General features: G+C 39.9%; 1 protein-coding gene across 14 annotated transcripts in view; it reads left to right on the plus strand.

Annotated features, from left to right (window-relative positions):
* Positions 1-16361, plus strand: part of RNF216 (ring finger protein 216) — a 171209-nt gene that overhangs the window by 36475 nt on the left and 118373 nt on the right. For 12 of the 14 annotated variants that reach the window (XR_004482820.2, XR_007472026.1, XR_004482821.2 and 9 more), the window contains exons 4-7: positions 3246-4103; positions 5065-5141; positions 13996-14098; positions 15930-16094. Coding sequence is in view for 8 of the 14 variants with exons in the window: in XM_004268951.4 (XP_004268999.1) it covers positions 3246-4103; positions 5065-5141; positions 13996-14098; positions 15930-16094 (1203 nt within the window). In the remaining 6 variants the exon portion in view is untranslated. Of the gene's footprint in view, positions 1-3245; positions 4104-5064; positions 5142-11294; positions 11396-13995; positions 14099-15929; positions 16095-16361 lie in introns of those variants that run through there. The other 2 variants (XM_004268952.4, XM_049698980.1) reach the window with 2 other exon arrangements.

Here is a 16361-nt window from a genome sequence, read left to right on the forward strand (position 1 = left end):
GGCCTTCAAGTAGATGTTTTGGTTTTGCTTTGAGATTTTGACCAGGGTTTCTGCTTTTACTCAGTAGAAGGGTTGATCTGAATGGTCTAGCATGCCATTGCTAGAATCAGAAATCCGCTTTGGTGTCTTTGTCCATGTGCTTTCTGAATCCCAGTGGTGTAGTAACTCTTGAGTGTATACAGGCATGTCTCATTTCACTGTGCTTTGCAGATATTGCTCTTTTTTTTTTAAACAAATTGCAGGTGTGTAGCAACCTTGCATTGAGCAAGTCTTTTGGCACCTTTTTTCCAATAGCATTTAAAAAATTAAAGATTTACATTGTTTTTTTAACCATAATACCATTGCACACTTAATAGACTACAGTATAGTGTAAACATAACTTTTCTATGCACTGGGAGACCAGAAAGTTCTTGAGACTTGCTTTATTGGGATACTCGCTTTATTGCAGTGGTCTGGAACCAAACCTGCAGTATCTCTGGGGTATGCCTGTAGTTGATTATAGAGTTGGGTTTTGCCTAGTGGTTCTATTTAAAGAGACTTTTTTTTTTTTTTTTTTTTTTGCTGTATGCGGGCCTCTCACTGTTGTGGCCTCTCCCATTGCAGAGCACAGGCTCTGTGGCCATGGCTCACGGGCCCAGCCGCTCCGCGGCATGTGGGATCTTCCCAGACCGGGGCACGAACCCATGTCCCCTGCATCAGCAGGCAGACTCTCAACCACTGCGCCACCAGGGAAGCCCCTAAAGAGACTTTTAAATTAAATAGGTAAATTGATCTAATTTATATTTATTAATGTGACCATTATACTTTGTTTTTAGTTCTCTAATAGTGTTTAATATGCTTTATATTTTTATTGCTTTTAAAAATGATCTTTCACTATACTCCCTGCATTTTTGAGGTTTTATTTTATTTATATTGGGGGCATGTGTCCTTGCTAATAATTTGAAAGGTTTTTATCCTTAGGTTTTTTTGTTTGTTTTTAGTTCTTCTAGTACTTGCTTTTATACTTTCAACTGCTATCCTTACATATGTCCTTATATGTTGATTTATTAGCTTTAAGTGTATCTTTTGACCCTCAGCTTCTCCATTTCCCCTCCCAACTTTTGATGGTTACCTTATTTCTACAAAACCATGATTTAGAACATTTATATTAAATACCTAATTATTTCATTACTACTTTGTTTTCCTGCTTCTCTCTTCTCATTTCATTCACTGTGTAGTACTGATTTTATCATCTGTGTTGCTCATCTACCACTTCTTTTTTCAATAGTTAGGTATCTTAATATAGTTTCTGTACTGCTTATTTTTTATCACTACTCAACGTTGAATGCATTTGAAGTTTTCCTGGACCAGCTCTTTGCAGGCATTTATGTTGGGGAAAGGCTCAGGCACTATTCTTGGCTAGCAGGAATTCTTCCTATGACAGAGGACATTGGGGTGGCAGCGGGTGGGGGAGGTGTGCTTACATGCACGTATGCTTCTTTCTTTCTTACTGCCTGGCAGATACTGCCAGTTTCAGAGCAGCCCAGTTCAAAGTTCTCTCCCTCCTGCCTCACTGACAGCCTACCTCCAGCAGAGACGTGTGTCTTCATTCAGTCTAACCTCCTCAGAACATCCTTGCTGCCAAATGGAGTGGAGGTTCCCATTGTTCCAGGCAAGGAGTTGGTTTTGCCCGCCAGGCCGCACCACCTACTTTGGAAAACTCAGCCTTTCTGAAGCTTTCTCTGCCTTGCCTAAAATCTGGTTAGACTTCCCTTACTAGATTTATCAGCTCCTTCTCGTATATATTGTGATTTGGGATCGCAGATGTCTGCTGGTTTTATCAAAGATTTTCAGTTCTTTGTCTCATTCTCCTCTCTGGATTGGGGTAATTTCAGACAAGAGAAGGATCAGAGGCATCTTTATTCTGCTACCTTAAAATTGGGCATTCTACTTTTTTTTTTTTTTTTTGCGGTACACGGGCCTCTCACTGTTGTGGCCTCTCCCGTTGCGGAGCACAGGCTCCGGACACACAGGCTCCGCGGCCATGGCTCACGGGCCCAGCCACTCTGCGGCATGTGGGATCTTCCAGGACCGGGGCACGAGCCCGCGTCCCCTGCATCGGCAGGCGGACTCTCAACCACTGCGCCACCAGGGAAGCCCAGGGCATTCCACTTTTTACATTTATAAATAATATATGATTGTTTTCTCTATAGAAATTGAAACAATACAGATAAAACTGAAGTCTGTCTTCAGTAGCCCCTTCTGCCCCAGAGGTTTCCCAGAGGAACTGTTGTCACTAGTTTGGCATGTATCCTTCCATATCTTTTTCTTTGAATTCATATGTATTCGCGTGTGCGTGCGTGTGTGTGTGTGTGTGTATGCTTTTAGAAATGGTATGTTTTATGTCTATTTTGATTTTTTTTAAGAATAGAATCAGTCTGTGTATGTATTGTTTTGTAACTTTTCTTCACGTAGTAACGTTTATTGGTGATGTTTCCATTTCATTACATATAGAGCTACCTCTTGGAGGGGTGGAGAGTTGGAGAGTATTTTGTAGAGCAGATAAATAATAGTTTACTTAACTATTCGCTTAGGAACAAACTTCAGAATGTCTCCAGTGTTTTTCTTTTTATGTTGCAAGCAGTGTGGCAGTGAATATGCTTCCTTTGGACACATAAGGGTTTATAGAATAGATATTGAAAAACAATAGTGACAAATCATAAGGATATACATTTTTTAAAAAATAAGTAATACCAAATTGCTTTCCTAAATTCACAAGCAATGAATGATAGTATGAGAGTTTTCCCACATCTGTAGCAATGCTAACTAAAAAGTTGTCTAACTAAAAATTGTTTGCCAGTCTTGGGGGGGGGTACCTTGTTTTAATTTGCATTTTGCTGCATTACTAATGAGATTTAGCTGCTTTTCGTGTGTCTGTTGAACGTTTCTCATTCCTCTACTGTGTTGTCATTCTTTCATTATTTTCTGTACTATGCAGTTGTTTTTGTTTTACTGGTCTCAGGTGAAATTATAATTCAAACTATAAGTCATGCTTCAATCAATGAATGGCTGCTTTGATTCTTACAGTTACTATAGTGTGACCAAATTGCAATGTTAAGATAAATGTGAAGAATAGGTCTCATGGCGGAGGGTGTTTTTGTTTTTGTTTCTTTCCTGTCCAACCTCAGAAGCTCAATATAAGTATATAGGGAGGTATAGACACAGGAAAAAAATTGAATTATTATTAAAATTTCATTTTTTCTTAGACAAATAAACCTCAGACATCACGACCCAATCTCATCAAACCAGCTGCCCAGTGGCAAGATCTCAAAAGATTGGGAGAAGAAAGGCCTAAAAAGTCTAGAGCAGCCTTTGAATCAGATAAGAACCGCTTTTTTTCTGTGTGTAACAGCTCGTTGTTTGGTTCTGGGGCACAGGATGATTCTGAGGATAACTACGGTGAATTTCTAGATCTTGGGCCTCCTGGAGTTTCTGAATTCATTAAGCCAAGTGGACAAACAGAAAGAGAACCCAAGCCTGGACCAAGTCATAACCAAGCAACAAATGACATTGTCAACCACAGAGCAGAGCAGAAAATCATTATCTTGAAAGAAGGTAGCCTTCTTTTTCCAGAAGGTGATCCTTTGGACACTCAGAACCAGTCATCTGAAGACTCAGAGACAGAGCTTTTATCAAACCTCGGAGAATCAACTGATATCCTAGATGACCAGGCCATCGAAGAAGACTGCTGGTTAGACCATCCTTACTTCCAGTCTCTGAACCAACAGCCCCGTGAGATAACAAACCAGGTTGTGCCTCAGGAGCGGCAGCCTGAAGTAGAACTGGGCCCACTGTTGTATCAGCATGAAGCCTCAGGGTCAGCTTTTCCAAGACCAGCTTTTCCAAGATCAGAACCCCAGCAGGATGGGATTCCAGGCCCTTCTTCTCCTCAGCCTGCCCATCCTCTGGAAGAGCTTGAAGACCAACAATTAGCAATAGATGATGAAGAGCCAGGTCCAGCCTTTCCACTGCAAGGATCTCAGGAGCCCAATTTGGAAAACCTTTGGAGGCAAGAAGCTCCTGACGTAGACCAAGAACTCATTGCACTATTAGTGAAAGAAACAGTAAGTTTTATTTTGATATGTAAATAATTATACACACTAAGTATACTGAGTTTCCTTTTATTGCAAAAGTATTATTTGTGCGTGGGGACTTCATTTTCTGAATTTCCTAGATTTGTAGACTAGAAGGAGAGAAACTGAAGATTTGAAAATTGAATCAGGATTCCTGAATGTATGCTTAAACCCTCAGCAAGCCCTCTGGGATTCTAGCTGCAGATCATGGTTGCCCTCATGCTGTCATATGAGCAGTCTGCGCAGTTTTTAAAAAGGAATTGAGTTAACTCCAAATTCAAACCCTTAAAGCAGGTTTATAAGATTACCTAGAGCTACACTGTCCAATACAGTAGCTTCATTTGGCTGTTTAAATTTAAATGTCTTACAATTAAATAAAATTTAAATTTCATTTCTGGTGGCACCAGTCATATTTTAAGTGCTCAGTAGCCACATGGGGCTGAACAGCTACCGTGTTGGAAAGCACAGAATAGAACATTTCCACCTTTGTACCAAGTTCTGTTAGATAGCACTGACCTAGAAAGTCATGCAGGGCTCTGTGGGCTGCTCTTTGCCTTGGAACAGTCTTTTAACCCTTCTTCCCCCAGGTTTTTTCATCTGGTCTACTAGATTGTGTGCTTCTTGAGGGTATACACTAGAAAGTGTTTTATTTGTCTTTAGACTTCCTTTGCTTGGGCAGAGATGTTCAATATTTATTGGAAGACTATAGAATAGACATGCAGAATGGGGGCAGAGGACCAGGTGATCTCTGCGTACCTTTCTAAATTCCATATTCTGTGTAGACAGATAAATCTGGGCACCTTGTGTGAAGGTTTAAGCCAGACACAAAACTGCTTTACAGTCCTTTTCTAGTCTTTAGTCATTTTATGTACTTTTTGCCATCTGGTTTTTATTGCAATTTGAAACCATACCAGGGGATGAAATATAAATAATGTTTTTTATTCCCTTCTAGGAAGTAAGATTTCCAGATGTAGCACATGGGTATATTGAGGAAATAATTCATTTGAAAAATTACTATGATTTGAATGTGTAAGTATACCACCACGCTTTTTTTCTTTCTTCTTTTTTATTGTGGTAAAATATACATAACACAAAACATTTTAACCATTTGTAAGTGTACAGTTCAGTGGCATTAAGTATATTTACATTTTTGCACAACCATCACCACCATCCATCTCCAGAACTTTTTCATCTTCTCGAACTGAACCTGTGCCCACTCCCTCTCCCAAGTGCATGCCAACCACTGTTTTACTTTCTGTCTCTATGAATTTGGCTCCTCTAGAGACCTCATGTAAGTGGAGTCACACAATATTTGTCCTTTTTCGGCTGCCTTACTTCAGTTAGCGTTATGTCTTTTTGAATCATCCTATTAGAATAGTTTTAATTTTAGTCGTATACGGACTGTTTTCTGGATCTTGTATAGAATCATGCATGGTTATAGAATTAAGATGTTTAGTTAATTCTTAGCATTGATACTACCCATATTTTGGTCAGGATGTTAAAGATATATTCTTCCCTATATTTGTAACAAAGTATTCTGTAGCCACTCTGCCTATATGGAGACAGGTATGGAAGTGTCTTCTTTAATTTTCATTATAAAGTTGATAAGTATGTTTTTTTGGGGGGTTTTTTTGCGTTACGCAGGCCTCTCACTGCTGGGGCCCCTCCCGTTGCGGAGCACAGGCTCCGGACGCGCAGGCCCAGCGGCCATGGCTCACGGGGCCCAGCCGCTCCGTGGCATGTGGGATCCTTGGCCATGTGGGATCCATGGCCATGTGGGATCCATGGCCATGGCTGCTGGGCCTGCGCGTCCGGAGCCTGTGCTCCGCAACGGGAGGGGCCACAGCAGTGAGAGGCCCGCATACCGCAAAACAAAAAAAATAATAATAAATAAAAGTGTCCCAAAGAATACAAAATGAAAAATAAGTCTCTTTCCTCTTATACTCGTTCACCTCCTTCTAGTATGCAGAGGTGGAACAGTTGTAAATTTGTAAAGAGCAGTAGGTATTGAACTTGATCAAATTTTCGGCTAATTAATACAGATTATTTTAATTAAAGGTGGATACTAAACCTCTGTCCTCAAAGATTATATTCTGTACCGTAGAACTCAGCAAGGGTGCGAGTGGGAGCTGGCTGCCTTAACCAAGAAGGAAGGGCCCTCTGTCTGAGGTTAGCAGCCCAGAGGAGGTACTTTTTTCTAATTCATACAAAGGCACTGTGGTGCCATTGGCAGCCCTATCTCTCCCCCTCTGTCCAGAGGCAGGCACTGTTACCAGTTTTTTAAACCAAGATGGAATCAAGGTTTCAAATGTATTTGTTTATCTTTTTAGCTTTTTAATTTAGAACAGTCCACCACTTACTTTTTTTTTAATGTTACTGATTTTTTTCCCCCTGTAATTTTTGAACATAAAAAGTTGAAAGAACACCCTGTATCCACCACCTAGGTTATTATCTGGCATTCTGCTGTAAGGAAGATTTTGCCTTTTATTTCTTGCGTGCTTTTTTTTTTTTTAATTAATTAATTTATTTATTTTTGGCTGAGTTGGGTCTTCGTTGCTGCACGCGGGCTTTCTCTGGCTGATGTGAGCAAGGGCTGCTCTTCGTTGCGGTGCGTGGGCTTCTCATTGCGGTGGCTTCTGTTATTGCAGAGCACGGGCTCTAGGTGTGCAGGCTTCAGTAGTTGAGGCTCTCGGGCTCTAGAGAACAGGCTCAGTAGTTGTGGCGCACGGGTTTAGTTGCTCCACAGCATGTGGGATCTTCCCGGACCAGGGCTCGAACCCGTGTGCCCTGCATTGGCAGGCGGATTCTTAACCACTGCGCCACCAGGTAAGCCCTGTGCTCTTTTTTAAATCTCTGTAGACATAAAGGTTTGTATAAGTGGTGCTTTATAATTTTTTTCTTTTTGAAACTGAATTATCCTAAATTTGACCAGTAGGAGCTTCTTAAGATGCACCTGTGTCTTTTTAGCATGACTCCATTAGTCTTTGAGCACATCCTGGCTTTCTAATAGGCTAAGTTACCCCAGGCTTACCTTGAACTTCTCTGTCGAAAACCTGGAATCTGTCATTTCCCCCAAGAAATCCAGGTTTCTTAGAATGAGGATTGTTATTTATAAACTAACATCTTGGGGCTAAACTTGCTCATCATACCTACTAGCCTGTCATTACTTCTAGGACCTTTTTAAGGGACAAACCAAGAAAATAAGTTTTTTTTAAAATCATGAATTTATATTCAAAATTTCCCATTCAAATTTAAAATTAAAATTTTTTTCTCAATCTTTCTGAATTTTACATTTATGTGTTTTTTTCTTCCACTAAAAACGTAATTTCTAATAACATTAATATATTTATTTTCTTTATCCTAAAATATACATAAAATAATTTTAACATTGTAGTACCGATGTTACTAGTACTAATACCTCTACTGAGTGAAGTAAACAATGTTTTGTAGTTATTTTTGCACTTAAGTATATTTCACTAAGGCAATACAGTTAGATTATAGACTGTGCTGGGCTGTAGATTGATGATTTTGGTCAGGTCTGGAAATTTTGTAGCCATTATCTCATTAAATAATTCTTCTGCCCTGTTCTCTTTTTCCCCCCTTCTGTAACACTTTTCTTCTAACCCTTGTCCATGATGGCTCTTAACATCATCTCTTTGTTTCTGAGATGCATTCCAGATGATTTTTCAGATCTAACCTCCAGCTCACCAATTGTCTTTTCAGTGGGGTATAATCTGCTAGTAAGTCCATCTGTTATGTTTTTAATTTCAGTTTCTATATGTTTTTCATTTCTAATATTTTTATTCTTTAATTCTTCAGGCCATTCTAATAGTGTTTTATTTTTTGTTTGTATTTTTAATCACTTTAGGTCTTTAAAAACAATAAACATAACTTCTTTGTGTTCTGGGTGTGATCATTCTGACACATGAAGTTCTTGTGAATCTCATTCTGTTGTTTCTCCTGGCCTCATGGTGTCCTGTTTCCTTGCGTTATTTTGTAGATTTTGACTGTGAGCGCATTACTTGAGGTCTTGATAGAAACGGTTCCTTCAAGGAGGATTTGCTTTAACTTCTGTCATGTTCCTCAGGGCAATGTCAGTCTAATACTACTTTAGGTTGTTGTCTGGAAGTTTTATCTTACCTGGGTAGTAAGACTTTAGTCCTGGATGAGGACTGGGTAATCACAAATTCTCAGGAGGAGTTCTGTTTTCCCATCCGTCCACTCAGCATCAGTGTTAAGGCATGCTTTTCCATGTGGTCTCTGAGCTTTGTCTCTTATCCTGTGTGCCCCGTGAAAACTAAGGGCTCACGTTTATTAGGATCAACAAATGCCCTCAGGAAAACTAGCTTCTGTGTTTAGCTTATTTCTCAGGGGTGTCAGTTTCACTTAGATTTGGACTCCTGAAAACACCTTACTAACTTAAACATTTTGGTGTACTTTAAAAGTTTTATTTTAATATTTCATTCAGCAGTTTTCAATTGGAGACTGCCTGGGTACTTAATTGGTACTTAATCTTCCATACTGCTGGAAGGGGAAGCCATTTTGTTATTTTACACGCCATTCATTCTTCTCAAGCCTTTCCTCCATATTCTGGATTGTGTATAACTTAATTTTTTTATTTTTGAACTATAATACACATACAGAAAAATGCACAAAATAAAGATGCACAGCTTAATAAATTATTACAAATAAAACATTCATGTAACCACCACCCAGCAATCTTCAAAAAATAGAGCATTGCTGCCATCTTTGAATGCTGTATGAAGATACCATGTAGTCTGTATTCTCTCGTGACTGGCTTCTTTCAACATTATGTTTGTGAGATTCTTTCATGCTGTGTATAACTATAGTTCATGCATTTTCGTTGCTAAGTAGTATTCCACTTGTATGAAAATGCTGTAATTAAATTTTTCCCTCTACTTTTTTTTTTTTTTTTTTTTTTTACGGTACGCGGGCCTCTCACTGTTGTGGCCTCTCCCGTTGCAGAGCACAGGCTCCGGACGCGCAGGCTCAGCGGCCATGGCTCACGGGGCCCAGCCGCTCCACGGCATGTGGGATCTTCCCAGACCGGGGCACGAACCCGTGTCCCCTGCATCGGCAGGCGGACTCTCAACCACTGCACCACCAGGGAAGCCCCTCCCTCTACTTTTGATGGACATTTGGGTTGTTGTCACTTTTTAGCTATCGCAGATAATGCAGCTATGAGCATACTTGTACATGCCTCCCAAGCCCCTAGTCTTAACCAGACTTGGCCTTCTTTTTTTTTTTTTTCTGGCGGTACACGGGCCTCTCACTGTTGCGGCCTCTCCCGTTGCGGAGCACAGGCTTCGTATGCGCAGGCTCAGCGGCCATGCCTCACGGGCCCAGCCGCTCCACGACATGCGGGATCTTCCTGGACTGGGGCCCAAACCCGTGTTCCCTGCATCAGCAGGCGGACTCTCAACCACTGCGCCACCAGGGAAGCCCAGACTTGGCCTTCTTTACCACCCTGTTGGCTAGTGATACCTTCAAGTGGAAATTTTTTAATTTTGTTTTTTAATTTTGGTCTTGTTTCTCATCTTTGGGAGTATTGGTCTGCCATTACTAGAAGTGAAGGTGCTGTTTTATTCTAAGGTTTTAAAATATTTTCTTTTTGAGTATGTAAACAACATGATGGCAACTGCATTATTTTTAATTAATAAACTTTAATTTTGAAATAGTTTTAAATTCATAGCAAAATTGAGCAGAAATAGCTACATTTTTACAATGAAAAATATCTCCTAGACTTCCACTCAACTAAAAAACAACTGATTGATTGATTGATTTTTGGCTGCGTTGGGTCTTCGTTGCCACACGCGGGCTTTCCCTAGTTGTGGTGAGTGGGGGCTGCTCTTCCTTGCGGTGTGCGGGCTTCTCATTGTGGTGGCTTCTCTTGTTGTGGACCATGGGCTCTAGGTGTGTGGGCTTCAGTAGTTGTGGCACACAGTCTCAGTATTTGTGGCTCGAGGACTCTAGAGCGCAGGCTCAGTAGTTGTGGCACACGGGCTTAGTTGCTCTGCAGCATGTGACATCTTCCCAGACCAGGTCTCAAACTCGTGTCCCCTGCATTGGCAGGTGGATTCTTAACCACTGCACCACCAGGGAAGTCCAAACTGATTTTTTTTAACGTACCTTTTTAGTTCTTGGAATGAAAACCTAATTTTTTTTGGAGGGTAAATACAATTTTGGATATCTTTTTCATGAAATAGTGTTATGTAAAAAAATATTTTTTATGGTGTTATTAGTGATTACCTTTAATAAAAATTATTCTATTGAATTTTCCTCTTTGTTAAATATTTTTCCTGTATATAGTTTCACTAGTGTTCTGATAAACATTCTGCATTATTCCATGTAGTACTTTTCCTTTTTTTTGTTATACACGGTATGCTGAAACCCTAAAAGTTAAGATTTGGGATCAGGGATTATAAACAGATTCATGATCCTTGAAACATATTTTCAAAGAGCTTTCCAGGGAATTCCCTGGCAGTCCAGTGGTTAGGCCTCTGCGCTTTCACTGCGGAGGGCCTGGGTTCAATCCCTGGTTGGGGAACTAAGATCCCACAAGCCAAGTAGCGCAGCAAAAACAAACTAACAAATAGCCTTCCTGTGGAGTTGTGCCAGTTTATGTTGCTGTTAGAGATGTATATGAATTGGTTTAATCATTCCTCAACAATATAGAGTAGTCTTATTTTAACTAGGCATAAAGTAAGTAATATTTTAGTTGCGTTTCTTTGGTAATTAGCTATGTACCATTTTTCATGTATTTGTTTACTAATTGTATTTCCCTCCTATGTAAATTGTTTACTCCTTCTCTTGTATCATTGAATTCCTTTTTTTGTTAATATTTTCCTGATTATGAAGCATAATGTTCGTTCATTTTAGAAACTATAAATGTATATACCTAGCACATTTAGTTACAGAATACTGATTTGAATAGGATACCAAGTAGAATTTTAAATAACTTATAGTAAATATTAAAGTAATCTTTTAGAAATTTAGTATACTATAATGTTTCCCTCTCATTCTGTGGATGAATATATTATTTTTTAAGTATCTGCAAAATTAGTCTTCAATATAATATCGGTAAAGTGTGATCAAATTGACAGATTCTGTGACAATTCTGTTCTCCTACCTCCTGAGTCTCATACATGTCATTTTTTCTAGGGGCTTACTGACTCTGTGCCGTTTGCATCACTGAAAAGCAAATATTCATCCTTAAACATAAATTCTTGTGAATTCCAAAGGAAAGGGAATGTTCAATAATGGTATTGAATCTTTTGAAACTTACAGTATGATTTTCCTGACACTGCTTTCCTTTCGTCCCTGGGCTGTTGAGACTAAGTTGTTAATTCTCAAAACTAAGTTGAATGTTGTTAATGTAGGGCCGAAAGGAGGCCCAAAGCAGAGTTGAGCAAGCTGGTATTTTGTGGGGCTGACTCTCAGTCACTTTGTGTGCAGTCTTTAAGTCACCTTTAGATGTAACCAGCTGGTCATTTTAGCAGGAGGGGCCTGTTCACCAGAGAACCTGCTGTGATGGTAACCTACTCTTTGACGCTTTAACTAAGACTTTTCACTCACATGTGATGCAACTTAAGTTGGATCGAGGCAGCAAACAACTATTAAAGAATAAAAGCTTGGAATATTAGCTTGGCTTATTTAGTGGGAGTGCTTTCTCGAAACCCTGTAGCTTGTCAGGTCAGATCAAGCATGAAATAATATCAGTAGGTGGGCAGATTTGAGTTCTGACAAGAATTTCGATATGTGAAGTTTTTAATAGTGTTGAAAATATAAAATGAATTGCTAAGAGAAGAACCTCTAAAATGCGGCCGGGGGTTGGGGGGTGATTCAGAAATTATACCTACTGTTCTATAGCATGTACTTTAGGAAGTGCATAAAAATAGAACATTTTAAAGGATGAGATTTTAAAAACTAGAAACAAGTTTTACTACTTTCTTCCAACACCCTAGCAGATCATCTTCCACGCATCCCACTTAGGAGACCTCTGGCTTCACTCATGCATGGCTATTCTATTAAAGAAGATTCTTTATATTTGACCTTTTTATCTTTCCCCAAATTCCTGGTTTTGGGGCAGTTTGTTGGCCTGTGGTAGCCACACTTATCAGAACGTTACAAACAGGTAAGATTGGAATGGAGGAGCTATTCCACATCTGGTTTGTAGTATGTCCAGTTGTGCATGTTAAAGGGGTTGTTTGGAACTTCATGCCTTTCTCCACAAATACTAGGTTCTTAACAGTGAATGATTCTCAGCTTAGCCTTCAGAGATCTGTATAACCTGTGGTGCTCATCAGTTTGTACTGGAACAAAGAGTCACCATCAGTGACAATGCTTTTAATGGGAAATGTGCTCAGAATTCTTGACTAGGGGTGTCTCCCCTTGCTACTACTGTAATATGGGAAAGGGGTTTTTCCCTCTCCAGGCCTCTGGCATTATGTTTCAGAGACTGGGCGTGGTGATAGGAAGAGGAGAGCTTAACAGTAAGAAGCATGGGACTCCTGGTAGTGATGATGAAGAAAAAGGTGTTGAGATGTGCTGACCGGTCCTGGAGTAGGAGGAAGAGGGGGCTTTGCAGTTGGGCTTTGTATTCCGGCCAGTGCTGAGGGCCCTGAGGGGGATTGCAAAAGAAGCATGCCTCCCTAGTTTTTAGTCCCCACACACTGGCCCTTGGTGAGAAGAGGAGCTGGAGGTGAACACCTTTTCTCTGTCTTCTTCCTGCTAGACCTGTCTTAATTAGAGGCTGCGCTCCTGACACTGGACAGGAGAGACCTGGGGAGAAGGGAGTTGAGTGAGAATCATGGTGGGGCACCTTCGAGGCAGTGGAGTCATCTTCAGAATCTGCAGGAGCAAGGGAAGGAAGGTAGAGGAGAGGGGAAGCCCCGGTTGCCCTGTAACTGGGAAGCTTTCTTGCTACTGAAGTGGCTCGTGCTGCATACCACCAGGCTGTACTTGTCTGTGTGGAATCATCCCAGGAGTACAGTTCGTTGCTTCTTTGGTTGTTAGGGTGAAAGGCCTTCTTAGTTAACATTTGTAAATCTGGGTGGTGATACATCTCTCATGTTATCTTATTCTCTATATCCTTACTTTTGAAGGATTTCATAGTAGTGATAAAAAGACAGGGTTGTTAGTTTGGTATGAAGAGAGTCTGTTCTTAAGCAAACATGGTCTGTTCCTTCAGCCTTACAGTAAACTGAGCATCCCTCAGATTGACATGGGGATTTATTACCGTAGGGTTAAAAGAAGTATTAATGAATTAGTAGAAGGTCTTTTATGTTCCATTTATTAACTCTTAGAAAACTTTTTTTTTTTTTTTGCTGCGCGCAGGCCTCTCACTGTTGTGGCCTCTCCATTGCGGAGCACAGGCTCTGGACACGCAGGCTCAGCGGCCATGGCTCACGGGCCCAGCCGCTCCGCGGCATGTGGGATCTTCCCGGACCAGGGCACGAACCCGTGTCCCCTGCATCAGCAGGCGGACTCTCAACCACTGCGCCACCAGGGAAGCCCAGAAAACTATTTTTAATTGTGAATGTAAATACAAACTTTTCTCCATACAGTTCAACCAGTAAGAATTTCAGTGACTTCATTATATTGATACCCAACTAATAGAAAAACTTCGGAGTTTATATTTCAGTATGTATATTACTTTTTAAATTAGCAAGTAAAAATAGAGATTCAGTGTAACTGTCTTTTGTCTATTTGTTTTGTTTTTCTGATCTGCAAACATTTTAATTCCCTGATAGGTCAATTATAATGTGTGTCTAGAAACTTTATTTTCACACATTACATTTGAATCAATGGGCAGGTGTGGGATTGGGAAGCACTATGAAAGTAACATCATTTATTTTTGCAGACTTTGTAATTTTCTTCTGGAAAATCCAGATTATCCAAAGAGAGAAGATAGAGTCCTTATCAATCCCAATAGCAGCCTGCTTGCCAGCCAAGATGAGATAAAGGCAAGTTGTGCTCTTGTTTTGCAGTGTCTACTTGGAAATGCTCTGCTCTTTTCATCATTTTTAAGGGAATAAACTGCTTTGTCAAGACACATTTTTTAAGACAATCCAGGAAAAGAGGATTTCAGAATATATATTTTAGTGGGATTTCTCCATCTGAGTCACTTTGAATTCTGTATTTGACTTCTTTCATTGTAACTCTATCTTCCCTTCCCCACAAAGAATTAAACAAATCCTCCATATCTTTAATTCTACAAAGGAAGTTCCTGAGATAAACAAGAATTGGACCGGATTATTTGTATCATTTTAGGTTTTTTTTTTAACATTTTATTATGAAATTTTCAAACATACAGTAAAGTTAGAAGGCTTTTCCATTGATTACCTATATATCCACCAGCAGGACTATTAAAAGTTAACATTTTACTATGTCCATTTTGTCACATGTCCATCCCTGTGTCCATCAGCACATTCCTTTCATATTTTATTTCATTATAATGCACTTCAAAGTAAATTGCAAAAACATCAATACACTGCCCCGTAAATACTTTAGCATGCAGATTATTGCCTAGAGTTTAATGTCTGTTTACAGTTTTTCTTTTTGTATAAGATTTATATACAGTACATACACCTGTGTAACCAAATCCTGTATCAAGATATAAAGTTTGGTTTTTAGAAATCTTAATCATTGTCTTCATTTGTGATCCAGACTAGCATTTAGTGTGTTAAGCTGTTGAAGGAAAGTATAGTTCAGAACTGCTTCACTGGGATCTGTTGTACCATCCTTCTACTTACCACAAATTCTTTTTGACTCTTTCTTTTATGTATGGGTATTACTCATTTTATTGCTCTTTACTTTTGTGCTTTTCAGATGTTACAATTTTTTTTACAAATTGAAGGTTTGTGGCAATCCTGCCTTGAGCAAATCTGTTGGTGCCATTTTTCCAACAGCATTTGTTCACCTCGTGTCTCTATGTCACATTTTGGTAATTCTCACAAGATTTCTGACTTTATTACTGCATTTGTCATGGTGATCTGTGATCAGTGACCTTTGGTGTTACTGTTGCAAAAAGATTGACTTGCTGAAAGCTCAGATGATGGTTAACATTTTTTAGCAGCAAATTTTTTTTTTTTTTTTGTGGTACGCGGGCCTCTCACTGTTGTGGCCTCTCCCGTTGCGGAGCGCAGGCTCAGCGGCCATGGCTCACGGGCCCAGCCGCTCCGCGGCATGTGGGATCTTCCCGGACCGGGACACGAACCCACATCCCCTGCATCGGCAGGCGGACTGTCAGCCACTGCGCCACCAGGGAAGCCCAGCAATAAATTATTAATTGCAGCATGTACTTTTTTTTTGTACATATGCTGTTGCACACTTACTAGACTACAGTATGGTGTAAACATAACTTTTAACTTTTCTTTGCATTGGGAAACCAAAATATTTGTGTGACTCGTTTTATTGTGATACTAACTTTATTGCAGTGGTCTTGAAACAAACCCGCAGTTTCCCTGAAGTATGCCTGTATTTTGTAGCTGGAAAAAAATTCATTTTTCTAAACATTTTGTGAAAAGAAAATGGCTAAAAAATTGGGTTCAAATCCCCAGCTATACTTTTTCATAGTTCCAACTAGTAAAACTAGTCTTCAGACTTCAGACAGACTGTTTAACCTCTCTGAACTATCATTTCTTCATCTCTATTCAGGGTTGGTATCCTCCTTTAGAGTAATTATGAGTACAAGTCAGATTATTCTATTCTGTAGTAAATAATTCTTCAAATGATTTCCCCCTCGTAGGAAATACACCGTCTGGCCTCTAATGTTGTGCCTCTCTCTCATTTCAGTTGCCTAAAATAGACTTTTTTGACTATTCTAAATTGGCTCCTCTTGACCAGCGCTGCTTCATCCAAGCTGCTGACCTCCTGATGGCCGACTTCAAAATGCTCAGCAGTCAGGACATCAAGTGGGCCCTGCATGAGCTCAAAGGACACTATGCAATCACCCGAAAGGTGCTCTACTTGGTCTTCCTGCTGGGGTCACACCTCTTGACTAACTACTCCTTCCCATGATAACAGAATGAAGAGTTCAGCTTGTGGAAATTGGCATGGTTTATGATGGTAAAGAGCTAAGGAGTTTGTCAGGGCGAAGGTAAATAGACAAAGGTATTTGCTGATCAGGAAGAACTGAATGAAAAGAAATACATATTAGAAGCAGGGAGGTTCTGGTTTGACCATAAAGACGTGGAAGGTAATGAATTTTCCCATGGAATGCGGATG

This window comes from Orcinus orca, chromosome 16 (genome assembly GCF_937001465.1).
Source record: "Orcinus orca chromosome 16, mOrcOrc1.1, whole genome shotgun sequence".
Lineage (NCBI taxonomy): Eukaryota > Metazoa > Chordata > Mammalia > Artiodactyla > Delphinidae > Orcinus > Orcinus orca.